The sequence below is a fragment of the Colletotrichum graminicola genome, assembly GCF_000149035.1.
Source record: "Colletotrichum graminicola M1.001 genomic scaffold supercont1.3, whole genome shotgun sequence".
Taxonomy (NCBI): Eukaryota; Fungi; Ascomycota; class Sordariomycetes; order Glomerellales; family Glomerellaceae; genus Colletotrichum; species Colletotrichum graminicola.
Window position 1 is genome coordinate 650,020 of NW_007361007.1, and position 14,825 is coordinate 664,844.

The following is a 14,825-nucleotide window of genomic DNA, read 5'->3' on the forward strand; positions in this document are numbered from 1 at the left end:
AGGGCAGATTTGCTGGATCCCGCAGCCGGACGGTATTTAGGTATGGGGGTATCCTATCGCCAATTATTTTCGAAGCGGGCGACTCGGCGGGTTCGGCGGCGAGGGGCGCGGCGTAGTTGGCGAGGCTGACGCGGAGGCGGCGCACGCCGGCGGCGATGGTCGGTGGCGGGAGACGGCGTCGAGCCGGGCGAGGGAGGCGGGGGTCATGGCGACGTCGAGGACGCGGACGAGGTGCGGCGCCGCGACGGAGGCGAGCAGGCGGTTGGTGAAGCGCAGGCTGCGGATCGTGGCGAGGTCCCGCGGCGGCGGCGGCGGCGGCGGCGGCGGTGATGGATGGGATCCGGGCGCCATCGCCGCCGCCGCCGCCGTTGCCGATGTCGTCGTCGTCGTCGTCGTCGTCGTCGTCGTCGCTGTCGCCGGGTCCTCGTCGTGTGTCGGGACGCCACCCTCGCAGTACGCGACGACGCTGGCCAGGATCTCCAGCGGGAGGTCGTCCAGCCTTAGCGGTCTCGGGTCTTTGCGTTCGTCGTCTGCCATCGTGGAGGATGGGGTTCTGAGAGTGTGAGAGCGGGGAGGGTGATGGAGGAGGAGGAGGAGGAAGAGGAGGTTGTTAATGTCAATTTTGTTGTTAACATTTGTCGTTTTGCGTGTTAGTGGCGCTAGACGTCGTCTAGCGGTAAAACAAGGGGGGCCAGCAACGCCCTATCGCAAAAGGAGAATATGCGGATGCAGATGCAGATGCACAAGGGGTAGGCGCCGTGGAAGACAAGAGGTTGGTTTCAGGGTCCGGTCACAGAACCCTGTTCACATCTATCAGTAGTCGACTTGCACCATCGTCAAAGTAGTGTTTCTTTTCATCTTAGTTAGGGCCAATCTCTTGGGATAGTGGTGAAGGATAGGGAGGATGTGTGCCCGCGCAAGTCGTTAGAATCAATCATCAACGCGGAGCTCCCATATTTTGCGACTATCTGCTGCTGTCCATCTTCCCTGTCCATCATCCGATTGCCTGGCTGGTCGAGACGGGCCTTTTTGTTTTATTCTATTTTGATGTGATATATTTCTCTCTCTTTTTCTCCCGGCGTACGGCCTTGGTATCACGGGTCCGTATACAAGAGGCTGTTGAGATCAAAGCTCGTCGTCATGTGCGTAAGATGACGAACCAGGCTCGAACGCAATGGTTTTTGTTTTGGCATATATCCGTATGCCGTCGCAGATTCATTTACACAAAGTTCATGTACATGTCGCCGGGATATAGCACATATGCACCCGAAGACGGGGGTCGCTGGAAACTGTTTGGGAAATTACTAGTAGCACCCAACGTGTATATATGTATATAATATATAGCGGTCTCGATTCGTTCACGAGATAGTCGGCCACGAGATCCTGGAACATCTCCCCAAGAGCTCCTCTTACCACTTCTGTATTGAAAGAAAGAAATAAAAAATCACCCAATCGGTAATGTTGCGGGGCAGTTCGAGGAACGCGCAATCCCCGACATGGCGAACGGCTGCATCACCTCAGGAACCAGCAGATGACGAACGATGTCTATTTGGTCCAGTTTGATCCCAAAATGAATCCGACCGAGCATAGCATACATAGCACATGGTGAATGCGAGGTCGGGGTCGTATATCCCAAGCTCTTTGCATTCTCCAGATACTAGTGCTACAGGATCCGGCTACCCCAGCAATCTCCTGACTACGTGCCCTCCCATCAAGCTTGTTTGGGGTCAATCGCAAATGTCGTAACAAAGCTTGGATTTATACAGAGTCTCCGTAGCAGTTTTGGGGAACAAGTACTCCGTACGGATATCCAGGCAGGATTTCTCATATGCATCCACATTGTACGTGACGAAAGGTAGGAATCTGCTCGTTCTTTCAAAACAAGTCGTTCACGTTCAAACAAATTTTGTCTTCAAATCTCACCCATACACCCCTTTTTTAGGCCTTGGGGAAGATGTGACCACGGATTTTCGTCATAAAAATTGTCATACATTACCAATTACCATGCAGGTATTTAGAGAATACGCCTAATCAGATCCCAGCCCGTCTGGCACCCCCTCAACCTCTCCATCCCTGGATTTCGTCCAGAGTAAGGACATATTCGCTGTCGTATATCTGCCTTTTCGTTAGTCCGCGACTTCTGCAAAAGAGCCAAGATCAAGCTTCACTGAACCACGTACCTTCTTCAGGTCCTCGACGCTGTTCCACTCTGGGTTGTTGATATACGTGTCACTCCAGACGCAGAAGTACAGCCAGTCTGCCCCGTACGCCTGGAGAAGATCAGGAAAGGGGGCGCTCCCGACCTCGGCCGCCGCAACGAGCTTCTTATCCTTGACGAGGGCGAGGAGGTCGTTGTACTGCGAGGTCATGGGCTAGACAGATGTCAGTCGCAATATCAACAGCTGGAATACAGTGGAGGGGAAGAAACGCACTCCATGGCCCTGGGCGTACACGTCTGTGCTGACAATGTCGACTGTGTCGTCGCCGGGGTACCAGTCCGCCGAGACCGAGTTCCAGTTCCAGATGAGGTTGTCCAGCCCGTGGTGGTTGGTGAGCCGGTCGTACAGCAGGGCATAGAGCTTCTTGCACGCCTCGGGCCCCTGGGCCCCCCACCAGAACCACTCGCCCTCGGCCTCGTGCAGCGGGCGCCAGATGACGGGCACGCCGGCGTCCCGGAGCCTCGCGAGCTGGACGGCGATGGCGTCCATGTCGCGGATGATGAGGGTGTAGTTGGCGCCGCCGGGGTCCGCGAGGGCGGTCGCGACGTCGAAGTCGGTGGCGCGCGTGTAGAAGCCGCTCCACCACGGGTTCTCCTCCGTGTCGTAGAGGCCGGCCGGCGCGTTCCAGTGCCAGAGGACCGAGACGATGCCGCCCCGCTCGTGGTGCGCGATGGCTTCCTCGACGGCGGTGCCGACGGTGCCGTGCTCGACGCGGCTGGGGGTGTAGTCCATCAGGTCGACGCTGACGAGCGCCGGTGTCTTGCCGATCGTCTCGTTGACCCAGTTGGCGTACGAGAGCTCCTGCTGGCCCGAGAGGATGTTCTTGCCGTAGATGGAGCCGAGGTATTTGTAGAGGGCGTTGGCGTCGGCGTTGGCCTTCGGGTTGACGAGAGCGGTGTTGATGTCGTGGGGCCCGCGTGCCTTGGTGGGCGTGAGGGTGATGGAGTCGATGAGGTACCTGCACGGCGTAAGTCAAGCCTTGCGGTGTGTAGGATGGGTCATCATGGGCCGTATTACCATCCCCAATTGCTCACGATGTCAATCGTGTTGTTGCCCTCGTTGAGCAACACCTGGCCAGCGTTGACGTCGGCCCAGGTCTGGCCGGCAGTCAACAGCACCTCGCTGGCCGCACCGCCGTTGAAGACGACGTTCGTGCGCTTCTCGCCGTAGATGGCTGCATATCTGATGCTCAGGTCCAAGAGCTTTTGGCCGTCTCCCTTGCAGTCGACGTTGATGGTGACCTTGTCGGTGGCATCCTCGAAGCCGGTCACGTAGCCGGTGCCTGGGTTCACAACACAGATCAACACGAAATATCCTTACAGCCTGTAGGAGTCCTGCGTACCCGTAAATCCAGCCTGAGCCTTCTCGATTCTGGTTCCGGAAAGGATTCCGTTCTCAGCCTCGTATGTTTTGGACCCGGTGCTGCCAATGCAAGACTGGGAATGCGCGCCGACAGCAAACGCAAAGGCCGCGCAGAGCGAAAGCGCCGTGGATCTTGCCATGGTTCACAGAAGACTGACGGAGGGCTGTGTCAAGGCGGGAAACGGAGCTGAGCGGAGATCGGCTGGGATGACCACATATCGTCTCTAGGAACAAGAGAGGACAGGTTGGTATACATATGAATGGTTAAGCTGGATATCACATGGGTATTCCGGTCGAACTTGGCTTCCAATTGCTACCTCCCCAATGCGTAAAATCATTCCCGCCATATGGCCTAAGGGGATCGCAAGGGGACGACGATCTCGAAGTAACCCAAAGGCAATAGAGCTTGATTACGCGCCTCCACACTTTGCTCACTTGCCCCATTTGAGCGTATCTGCCCGGCGTCATGCGCGATGATTTTATTTCGTACGGGGACGACGGACGGGGCTTGGCTTTCATGGATGTGAGAACGGAATGTCCCACTCCGCACGCGGCAAAAGGGCAACACACCGACTCCAAGGGGGATAACGGGAGGCTGCGTCTCGGTACTTCCCTCGGCCCGATATCATCTCAGCCATGTGACGGACAGGGTGCGGCCACCTCTGTGATTCGCGGACAAATTCCAAGTCCTGGGGGGGCTGGACACCACCTACTCAGGCACACTCCGTTTTCTCTTGGAAACCTCCATCTGTTGTGATCCGAGTTTTCGCTCGTGGCCAAATCATGGGCGGTTCGTCCGAACTTCTCAGATCCGTTTTCATCATGGGATGCCCCTCCATCATGCCGTACGTAGTAATCCCAAAATGATGTCGGCGATCGCCGTCAATGGCCCGCTATAGCACATGGACAGGCCTTGTTTCAGGGTCGAAAAAGAGGAAGAAGAAAGGGGGGGAAGCTCCCTCCGCGAGTCAGACTCCCAGGCACATCGTGGCTCGGCCGTCTGTACCACCCACTCAGTCGCACCCTTGCGAGATGTAGACGTTGAAATCCTCTTGGCTGGCTTAGTTGGTAGCCCAGTCTGGCTCATAACGCCAAGACTACAAGCTCACCTGTAGCTCATGTCCCGTTCTATACCTATATGCATATCAGAATTCTATTAGATATGTGTATTTATCAGCCATTTCTGGCGACTTCCCTCGGGAATTTCCCTATCTTCTCTCTAACCTTCCGCGCGCGCGAGCTTTCATGCAGTCAGGCATATGCCCTCATCCTTGGCTTCGACACCATCAACTGCCATCGATGTATCACATGGCTTGGTATTTCTATGAGCAAGTGCTTTAGCGACGAACCTCACCCCAGCGAGACCGAGCCATCAGGTCGGTTGGTCTCAAGCCCCCGTCCGCTTTCTGACTTCCACCTCGCGGCCGAAGTCCGGCATGACAATCATCTTCCTGATCGTATTCGGTGGCCTGGAACCCGCGTCCTTGCCGCCGCTGCCCTTGAGCCGGATGTCGTAGTTGAGGAGGAACTCGATGAAGATGCACTTAATGACATAGACAGCGAAGAAGCGGCCGGGGCACGCGTGCGGTCCGTGTCCGAAGTTGAACGCATCGGGCCCGGTCGTCGCGGCCTGGTGCTTCGTCTCGCGCCCGGGCTGCTCGCGGAGGCGCGCGAAGCGGAACCCGTCGAATTCGGTCGGCGGCGCGTTGCCAGTGCCCTCGTTGTAAGCGTCGCTGAAAGTGTTCGTCGATGAGGAGTTGCTGGAGCTGCGTGAGCACAAGCTGATGGCTTTGGGGAAACAGCATGGCACCCCCCTTAGTTGCTGGGGTTTGGGATTCGCGGGACTTACTAGACGCCCCACAAGGGGAACGAGATGGGAGTTCCGGCGGGCAGCTTCAAGCCGTTGGAAAAGGTCTGGTCCTTTTGGAGTCTCCGCGATGTTCCGCCTACGTGGTTGTCAGCGCTGCGAGTTGGTCTGGGGCCGCTCGGGAGTCTCGCGTACCAAAGTTCAGCGGGTTCATGCGCTGGCTTTCTTTGATGAAGCTGTCCAACTTCTTCAGTTTGCTTAGGGAGACCTTGGAGAGGAACATCTGCCCGTCCTCGTCCTTCTCTGCGCCGTCCTGGGCGATAACCTGCTCGATTTCCTCCCGGAGAGGGCCGATGTACTCGGGGCGACTTAGGAGATCGTAAAGGGCCTGTGCGAATCAGCAAGACCGCAATGTTGGACTCCTCGAAGCAGGGGTACCTACAAACGTGGCAGTGGAGGACGTGGTGTGAATAGCAGCAAAGGACAACAGCATCTGGTTCGTTCCCATATTCTCCGAAGTCTTTTTCTGAGGAGCCGTGTGCTTCATCATCCAGGACACAAAAGCCCCAGGAGCCCCGGGCTTCGCCGGCTTCTCCTCAAGGGCACTCTCGTTCCGGAGCACCTCATCCACGAGGGGCCTCATCCACTCGTTGGCCTTCTGGAGCGTTCGGCGCATGTGGCGCACCTCCGGGAGAAAGGGCAGCACCCAGGGCCGCACCCACGGGTTCCATTCCAGGGCCGCCATTCTGCATTTCCCGCAATCCGTCGCGAACGTGATGGACGCCTGTATCCACTCCTCATCGCGGCTGAGGGGGAGTCCGACGAACACGCGCCCGCTCATCAGTGCTACCAAGCGGAGAACCAGGTGGTAGGCGTTGAAGGATTTCCAGTCTTCCAGCACTCCGAACATCTGTTTCATGGCGAATTTGACCTCCTCCTGAATGGGCAGCAGGATGCCCGATAGGTTCCTTGTCATGTCTACCCGGATCGCCTCGACGACTTCCATACGGGGCTCGCCGAGGTGGGTGTATTTGCCGAGAAAGATGTCGTAGATCTCGGCGCCGAAGGAGAGTTCCGATTCCGGGGCATGGATTACCTCCTGGTAGAGGTTCATTGGGAGAACCACGCGCGGGGGGTCGGAGGGCACGACGAATGCGGATTCTGGGTACTTGGGCGCAGCTCCCGGTCAGCGATTGACTCTCCGCCAACGGTCAGAGTCTTGCGTTACCTTCTGATGTCCTTCGACGAGTGCCTCTGCCATGCTCTGGTCGGTAGGTGACCCGACCACCGGTAGATCATAGCTCGGCTTGTACTTCTTGCGCAATCGCTGCACAGCGAGTACCGCCGTCGCGACGGCGACCGGGAGCCAAATCTGCCACAGCATGTCGTCGATGGTTTCCTAACTGGAGGTTGTTGTTGATACCGTTGAATGAAGAGCAGATTCGGCGGGGGACACGAGGACAAGATATCACCTCTCCGATACCCCGCTGCCACATAGTAACACGGAAGGGTTGGGAGCCGGGAGCAATTCCGTCTAAACCTCCACCGTCTCGCCGAGCCGAGGTTCCACCATTGCACAAAGGGATCTGCGAGGCAATCCTTGACCTTTCGCTTTCGTGATTGCGAGCAGCGAATCGCCAGGGTTACAACTACTGGCTAGTGGCTGCAGGCGGAGGAAAGCTTACTGAGACGCGCCACTAAAATTTCTCCACATACGAAGTGTTAACCGTCTGTGGCAGATCGAATAAACGCTTGACCTCTTATCATGCCGGCCTTTCTTTTGATGTCGTACGCGAGCTGGAGGGGGGTGAGACGGCATCGTGTTCCGCATCCAATTACATTAAGCACATGCCCGGTAGCAGTCAGTGCTTTATGCGCTTTTGAAAACCCTGATTGGTTCACAGCGAATCTTGCATGAAGGTTCTCTTTTCTTATACTTACTGATGACCCCCCAGCCCCCTGACTAAAGTGGTGAAACATAAGAGCTGTCACATATCAACGACCTGGCAGCAGGAAGCGCAACGGTTCCTTACTAAGCCAATAGATAATAAGTACAGGCTCGTAAACTACGGAAACAAAAGAGCAATATGCACCCTGACTAAGCAAACTAAAAGGTACCAGCTAATTTCCGGTTTCGCCGCCGTGAGCACATAGCATACAAGCCAACCTAGGTCAGGCCCCTACACTACTAGTCTCAAGTATCTATGTATGCGACTCTCGTGGTGATCATGGCTGATCATATAACTACACATCGCTGGGGTCCGAAGAAACTAGGAATAGAAAGCCAGTAGCGCTGGGTCATGGCTTTGTATCCATCTAATCCCTCACCGAAATAGTACCAATGTAACAAGTGAGAAATAATTTGATGAGACATAGGACCTTGCACAAGCAATGGAAGGCCACCGCCGAACCAAGGAAAAGCTATGTATAGCCTTATGAGCCTAACTACATCATCGTGGTTCCTGGAATCTCGGTTCACGTGCCGCTCGCCGCTGGGGGCGAAATCTTAGTCGCGGCGGCCCGGACGGCCTGGGCGATGATCGTGGGCACAGTAGGATCGTTACTGGGAATGGGACCGGCTGGCAGGCGTTGCAAAGTTTGGTCTCGAAGAAGCTGATGATGTTGGCACCGCCACACTTCTGCTTAGCATCACCAGGGCAAGGTCGCGTTGCAGTCTTGTCGATTAGGCTTTCTCAAGGTTGATCATTCCGGTGGTTTCACTGGTATAGAAGTTGCGCACTTATATTTTACCGCTCATCATGACTCATGACGTAGACAAACGCGTCCCTGGCAATCTTGTGAATGAACCCAAGTTCGTGTGGAATCCTGGAACCTAAGATTTGACTGCCTTGATGAATTTTATAGTTATTATCCGAGAGTTGAATTCAATCAACCTGCCTCACTGGTCTATAACTTATATATCTAGCTGTTTCTGTGTTGTAGTGCATTGTCAGAAGTGATATTTCCGTCGCACAACATTGCACCTGCTTGGTAGATCTACACCCATGCCTTATATACTTTCAAAATATTACTAAAGCTGACGTCCACTTGCTTCAATAAACATAATACTCAGTCTTTATAGGTTCAGTTATACGTGGTTTAGCTTGTGTTGCTAATAAATTAAACTTGAAGTTATTTGACTATTGGGGCCTGCTCGGCACCGCCGATATCATTTGACACTTCGGATAAGGACAGATATCACAGACCAAAAAAACTTAAATTATGCTGCACTAGGCTAAAAACACGAGGGTACATTATAATTTTAGTTCTATATTATAGAACTCTAAAGATATTAGAGTAGGCTATATACTGCTAGGAAACATGACTTTGCTATTAGCAGACGTACTAAAAACCCTAATTTCCCTATACAAATTGTTATGTACTGGCCTCTAGACTTAGGTTAAACTTTAGAAAAGGACTGATAAGGCAGGTAGCCTGCTGTTGCCTACTGTTGTAGCAACAGTCGGTAGGCGCTAGCAACAGTAGGTAGGCGCTAGCAACAGTAGGCAACAGTAGGCAACAGTGGGTAATAGTAGTGTGAGTTTAGCGCAGCTGGCAACAGCTGTCGCAGGGATCCTAGCAGTACATCCGTTAAATTAACCTTTAACCTTGTATTAAACTCTCGCTAACCCTAACCCTGTGTCCAATAGTACCAGGCCAAAGTTAAATACCCTGGTTAGGTAACTAACGTCTACCCCCCTACTACAGAACTTTACTTTTGGTGAATATTCCCCCTCTATCATGATGTTAGTTATAGGGGGCAATATTATAGGGGTATTTTACTTACTTTTGTCACACTGTACTTTTATATCAAAGTACAGGCGATATTACCCTAATATTAGTTTAGCTAATTAGGCCCTTAGTTAGGGTATTCTTAATACGTTAATCCCTATAGTAGATCTATAGTTACTATTTAGTAGTATAGCTTACCTATACCCCTTTTATAAATACGTATTTATTAAAACTTGCTAATATCCTTCTAAGCTGTTGTAATTAGGCTAGGGCGCTGGGGCTGGTAAAGAAAAGGAAAGGAAAGATGTAAAAACTACACCTACCTACAACAACGTTGTAGAAAAATAAGAATTTTACTAAAAGATAGCCCTTGTAATTCTTGGATATAATCTAAAAAGACAACTCTAGATAGACAGAGTTCAAGAAAGCAATAGCTAAAAAGGCGATTTTTTTAAAAGGCAATAAGAATAACATATACAGTAACAACTGTATATTAACAATAGTAATGCTAATAATAATAGTAGTATGCCAGTCCTTCTTGCCCTGTATGTCTGATAGCCACCTCTTGTAACCTCCCAGTAGGTTAACACGTGACTGTAACTAGTGGCTAAACCCTTAATCCTGATCACACTGTGTGCACCAGTGTCACAGAATGACATCCCCAATTGATTGATTGGCAATTGGCGATTGGCCATTGGCCATACAAGTGGTGCTGACAGCAGTGCTTAGTGAGGACCACTTGAGCATTGGTGGATCTTTTGGCGTTATGGCTCAATTGGGTGAGCAGGCGTTGGAAGATCTATTGGCAGGCGCGTCACTGTCAGCGCCCTGTTACAACCAGACAGATTGCCCTACTACTATCTAGAGGCTACCATTACCTACTTTTATAGAAAAGGCATGTAGTAAATTTAAGGAGCTATCTTTATAATAATATATAGTAGGGATACTCTATAGTTAGCTATTACTGAAGGGATATCCTAGGTTACTACTCTAGTAGTAAATTAGATTTTAGTATTATTATTATAGCTATATCTAGACTTCTAGGCACCTACTTATAGTAGCACCCTTACGTTAAGTAAGGATAAGATACTACTAGGGTAGTAGTGTATTATATAAATATTATATAACTTACCTCCCTAGAGTATACCTACTATCCTCTCAACCGTAATAAGGCCCTATCTCTACTTATTTCTCTACATTACACTCACGTGATAAGAATCCATGATTACCTAACTTATAGTGTGGCTCTTCAAAGAGAGGGAAATAGCTAGTACCTCTAGTATAGGCAAAAATAGGCGTAGATAGAAGTACTGTACATTTCTTGACCTTTGTTGGGTTATGATTGGTGCCCGCTGTGGAGATGGGGCCTTATCGCGGTTGAGGGAATATCCCTCTAGTTGCTAACTGACCCCATTAACCTCTTGTGTAGGGTAGGGTCACTGAGCACTGCTGTCAACACCACTTATATGGCCTATTGCCATCTTATAGGTAGGGGGTTGCCCTTCTGTGACATTTACCTATACTAAAAGTACTAACAATCTCTAAATCTACATAGAGGTACATCGCAGTCTCAGCAGCCTTGCTAGCCTTCTCCTGCTTTGTCTGCCTATTATTACCAAATACCTTACCTAGAGCCTGCCATACTTGGTATGGTCATGTATCTCTAAAAGTGAGGAGTAGAAGTGGAGGGGGGTCCACTAAGGGGTTAATGGGGTCAGTTGGCAACTAAAGGGATACTAACACCTACTAATTGAAGTACTTAGTATATCCTTTGGCGTAAATATTTAAAGTGTAATTAACCTGAATTCTAGCAGGTCACGCGGCCCAATTATTACTAGAATAATCAAACAGTTGTCATGTGCGCGACGGAAATAGATCGCTTCTAATGTTCTGTCACCACTCACCTCCTGATCTGCAACTCAAATACACGCACTTCGACAGATCCAGCAGATTCGTGACTTGAAATCAGGTTAGATTCAAAATAAGGGTTGCAACCCACATGGCCTTTTATACGTGCAAATATATGTGAAACGTATGTCAACCGATGCCCAGAATCCGTGCTCACACGTTGAGAAATGCAGGCAACATACATAAGTCGGTTGGTCTGGACCACCTCGGGAACACGAAGGGTCTAGAGGCGAGTCTCTCGATACACTGAGCTTGAACATTCGTTCATTTACTGGCTAGGGTTCCTAGTCATTGCTCTCATTATGCATTCAATTCAATCCATCGTTCTTTTCTTCTCTCTCGTTTCGGTGTGTTATTCCCAACGGCCTAGACCAGGGACGTCATCCTTCCCTTCAATATCTGGTTTTCGTAACGTAACCTCATCGGCTTTTATCTCCATCACCCCAACACCAGTACCGTCATCAGCTCCCTCAACCACATCTTCAGCCCCGGCTTCAACCGTGACTGTAGACCATGGGGAGACTGTTATTGTGTTGCCGGGCGTTGTAGTTGTGGGTGCTGGCACTGGCGGCTTTTACACTGTCAACGGTGTTACAACGCCCATTGCAGCAGGCGCATCTGTCGTCGCCGGCTCAGCACCTCCGAACCCGAATGATCCACCAAAGTCTGACAATCCCGAATCAGAACGACCAACTAGCACCACCAGTTCAGAGGTATCAAGTTCCAGTACATCGTCAACTTCCAGTACATCGTCAACTTCCAGTACATCGTCAACTTCCAGCACATCGTCGTCCGCAGTTCCAAGCTCTACAAGCGCAGACTACATCATCTTCGCCAAGGAAAACACTGCCAAGGCTGACGGCGATGGCTTCAGCAACACCCTGGCAGGGCTGGTCGGCGCAGACAACATGGACACCATTGTAAATGATGCCGACATCCCCTTCGTCTGGCGCGCAAACCTCACTTCCGACCAACTTGAAACGGTCAAGGCCGACAGCGTCATCGCCGGAGCCGACATCAACGATCCTCTTACACGTGACGATCCGGAGCCGGACAAGACCCAGTCGTCGGCCACTCGGCGGAAGCGTGTCGAGATTGCGCAGAGCCCGATACCCAACAACGACATCTTTGACCTGCGTACGCTCTCGACGCCGCCGAAACAAAAGGCCACACTCCCCGATTATCGATACGACGACTTTGCCGGCCACGGCATCACCGTGTACGTCGTCGACACCGGCCCATTCGACCTGCAGCACGAGGAGTTCACCGCGCCCAGCACCGACGTCACCCGCCGGGAGTTGAACGTCGCCAGAAACAAGAAGTTCAGTCTGGAGGATACCCAACACGGGACGTGCGTGGCTTCCAAAGCCGTCGGTGTAACAGCCGGAGTGGCAAAGCGCGCGAACCTCGTCGGCGTGCGCATCGATTTTACCGAGTTCGGTCTGCTCCGCGGTCTCCAGGCCGCCGCCAACGAAATCAAGCAAAAGGGGCTGAAAGGCAAGGCGGTTGTCACCACATCGATCCTCATCAGGGCGCCTGACAACATCTACACCACCTCGATGCGCAGCGTCATCAGGGGCTTGATCAACCTGGATGTCCCCGTTGTCGCGGCTGCTGGGAACAAATTCCTGGACGGCCTCACGGAGCCGGACAAGTTGCCGGCAGTAATGGCCAACGAGCTCCCCATCATCGTGGTAGGCTCGGCCGGGACGGATTTCAACATTGCTCCGACAAGCCAGCGCGGTAATCTTGTCACGACGTTTGCCATCGGCGCCGACATCAAGTGCGCGGACCCTCTCGATCAGACGGGTCTCGCGACAGACTCGGGCACTTCTTTCGCCGCGCCTCAGGTTGCAGGTCTGGTGGCGTACTGGATGTCGCATCCAGAGTTTGCTGGCAACTTGCCACCAGGCTCGGTGGCTGAGACGCTCCGCAACATAACGGGTGCGCTTTCATATCCACGCGTCGCTGAGGCGGGATTTCCTCCCATCGCCTGGAATGGACACGACCTGGCCGAATCGTGTTCCGTCCCGAACTCTGGGATAGGGAGGAGAGTAAGACGGAATATGAGGCGCGACCTAAGCCAGGCGTGTTCGTTTGCACCCACATCAGTCCCTTCGGCGACTCCCACAGTCCCAGTTCCTTCGGCGGCTCCCACAGTCTCTGTCCCTTCGGCGGCCCCCACAGTCTCAGTTCCAGCCAGCAGCGCTCCGACATCAGGGCTTGTCACGCCTACGGCGACCCCCGAAACGCCGACGTGTAATTTGTGCGGTGCCGAATTTCAGGGTGGCACCCTGGGAGGGCAGGTTGGCTGCGCAGATGCTGAGGTGGCCAGGAGCGCGTGCGCAGCTGACGACACCTGTAATTGTAAGTTTTGATCTGGCCGCTTTCATGATGTTACTTCGGACATGCCGTGCTGACAGAACATGACAGCTTGGGCTTTTGGCAATGAGAACCGGGGCACATACACTATTCCTGTGTGTCTTCTCTTTGATCAGTCGGCGACGCAAATTGTCAGCCAGGCACCGCCAGACCCAGAGGGGAAATGCCCCTTCAGATACAACGATAAGGCTTGCCCTGCATCTTAAAGATATATGGTCTGCATATGTCTCTTGTGAATTAATATGTATGAATCACCTAGCGAACAACTTTCTATACCTATCTAAACCGGACGTGAAGACAAGGGTCATAGTCGAGTAGAGTCTTAATGCCTTCTCATATTAAAGAGAGACCTTAGTTGCTTGTCAACTACCTAGCCTGAACAGAACCTACATCAGTCAGCGGGGGATCTTGCTTTTCTACGCAACTCTCCTCCCGCCCTCACTTCTCTCTTGTGGATGAACCGGAGGCAACCTTTTCCGTGATGGATTCACCGACCCAAAGTAGCAGGCATTACTCCTTGAAACTAACGGAGAGAAACGTGATAATAGAAATAAAGAAGCGTCTCAAACGAGAAAACTGACTCTTTGTTTGTTTCCTAGCTTGTATGTGTATCACCAGGTGCCGCTAAGCCATGCCGGCATCAGTTTCCATGATAATCCTCTTCTGCGGATTTTGGCTGGGGGTCGATTGTAGCATTCATCAGCTGTAAGTCACTCCCTCAGTTGGCATCCGTGCCTTAGGTCGAAATTGCTTAATAGGGGGCCCTGTACTTCATCCATTTGATCCTTCACTCCAGGACAGACGGAAAATCAAATTTCATCATTCTCGCACCCTTTTCTCGATAGCAGACATTCCCTGTTTCTATAGTTCTGTATAGTGGCGTAAACAATGATGGATAGGATATCTTTGGTAAGCGTGGGTGCAGTTTGTCTGCTGTCTAGTAGCTCTTACAGTATGGTTTGCTCTGAGACCCCGATCTGAAGATTCTTGGCGTTGGACGAGTGATGTCGTGGCATCTCTAGGGGGGTCCGTGACGTGTCATTAGCGGATAGCAATTTTTGTTGCTGCTTTGGGGTGGCAGAGAAAAGGATACAGTATCATTAGAGGAGAATGTAGCTAGTGTAGGAGTTGGTCTCCTCTGCGAGAAAGGTCTTTGCGGCGATCAAATGGCGTTAATCTTGAACTTGAACGAGGTTTGCTACCTAGTAGAGAATGGAACCGGAAAGGAGGGCCGGGCCGAGTCGGGATGATGATGGGAATTGTGGATAGATGGCTACCGTCCTTAATACCGGTAAGTTTAACATAAACCACTAAACTGTCACTCTGGCCCATGCAGTGGCCAACGATGCAGTGTAACCCTTGCATTGTTGAAATGTAGCGGGATATGCCACAGTCGCTGGCATGAGCGGTTCTCA

General features: G+C 52.1%; 4 protein-coding genes across 4 annotated transcripts; 1 reads left to right on the forward strand and 3 right to left on the reverse strand.

Moving 5' to 3' along the window:
• Nucleotides 1–63: 63 nt before the first annotated feature.
• Nucleotides 64–537, reverse strand: GLRG_01102 (uncharacterized protein; the record flags this gene model as incomplete). The annotated part of the gene is made up of 1 exon (XM_008091787.1): nt 64–537. One exon carries the CDS (start codon nt 535–537, stop codon nt 64–66), a length of 474 nt encoding a protein of 157 aa, XP_008089978.1.
• A 1,521-nt stretch (nt 538–2,058) lies between these two features.
• GLRG_01103 (glycosyl hydrolase family 26) lies at nt 2,059–3,721 on the reverse strand (the record flags this gene model as incomplete). The annotated part of the gene is made up of 5 exons (XM_008091788.1): nt 2,059–2,115; nt 2,181–2,372; nt 2,433–3,177; nt 3,237–3,501; nt 3,562–3,721. The coding sequence occupies 5 exons, from the start codon at nt 3,719–3,721 to the stop codon at nt 2,059–2,061; spliced, it is 1,419 nt and encodes a 472-aa protein (XP_008089979.1).
• A 1,247-nt stretch (nt 3,722–4,968) lies between these two features.
• GLRG_01104 (uncharacterized protein) lies at nt 4,969–6,772 on the reverse strand (the record flags this gene model as incomplete). The annotated part of the gene is made up of 5 exons (XM_008091789.1): nt 4,969–5,341; nt 5,431–5,527; nt 5,584–5,776; nt 5,831–6,556; nt 6,617–6,772. 5 exons carry the CDS (start codon nt 6,770–6,772, stop codon nt 4,969–4,971), a joined length of 1,545 nt encoding a protein of 514 aa, XP_008089980.1.
• A 5,164-nt stretch (nt 6,773–11,936) lies between these two features.
• On the forward strand, nt 11,937–13,616 carry GLRG_01105 (subtilase; the record flags this gene model as incomplete). Its single annotated transcript, XM_008091790.1, has 2 exons — nt 11,937–13,395; nt 13,462–13,616. 2 exons carry the CDS (start codon nt 11,937–11,939, stop codon nt 13,614–13,616), a joined length of 1,614 nt encoding a protein of 537 aa, XP_008089981.1.
• Nucleotides 13,617–14,825: the final 1,209 nt, after the last annotated feature.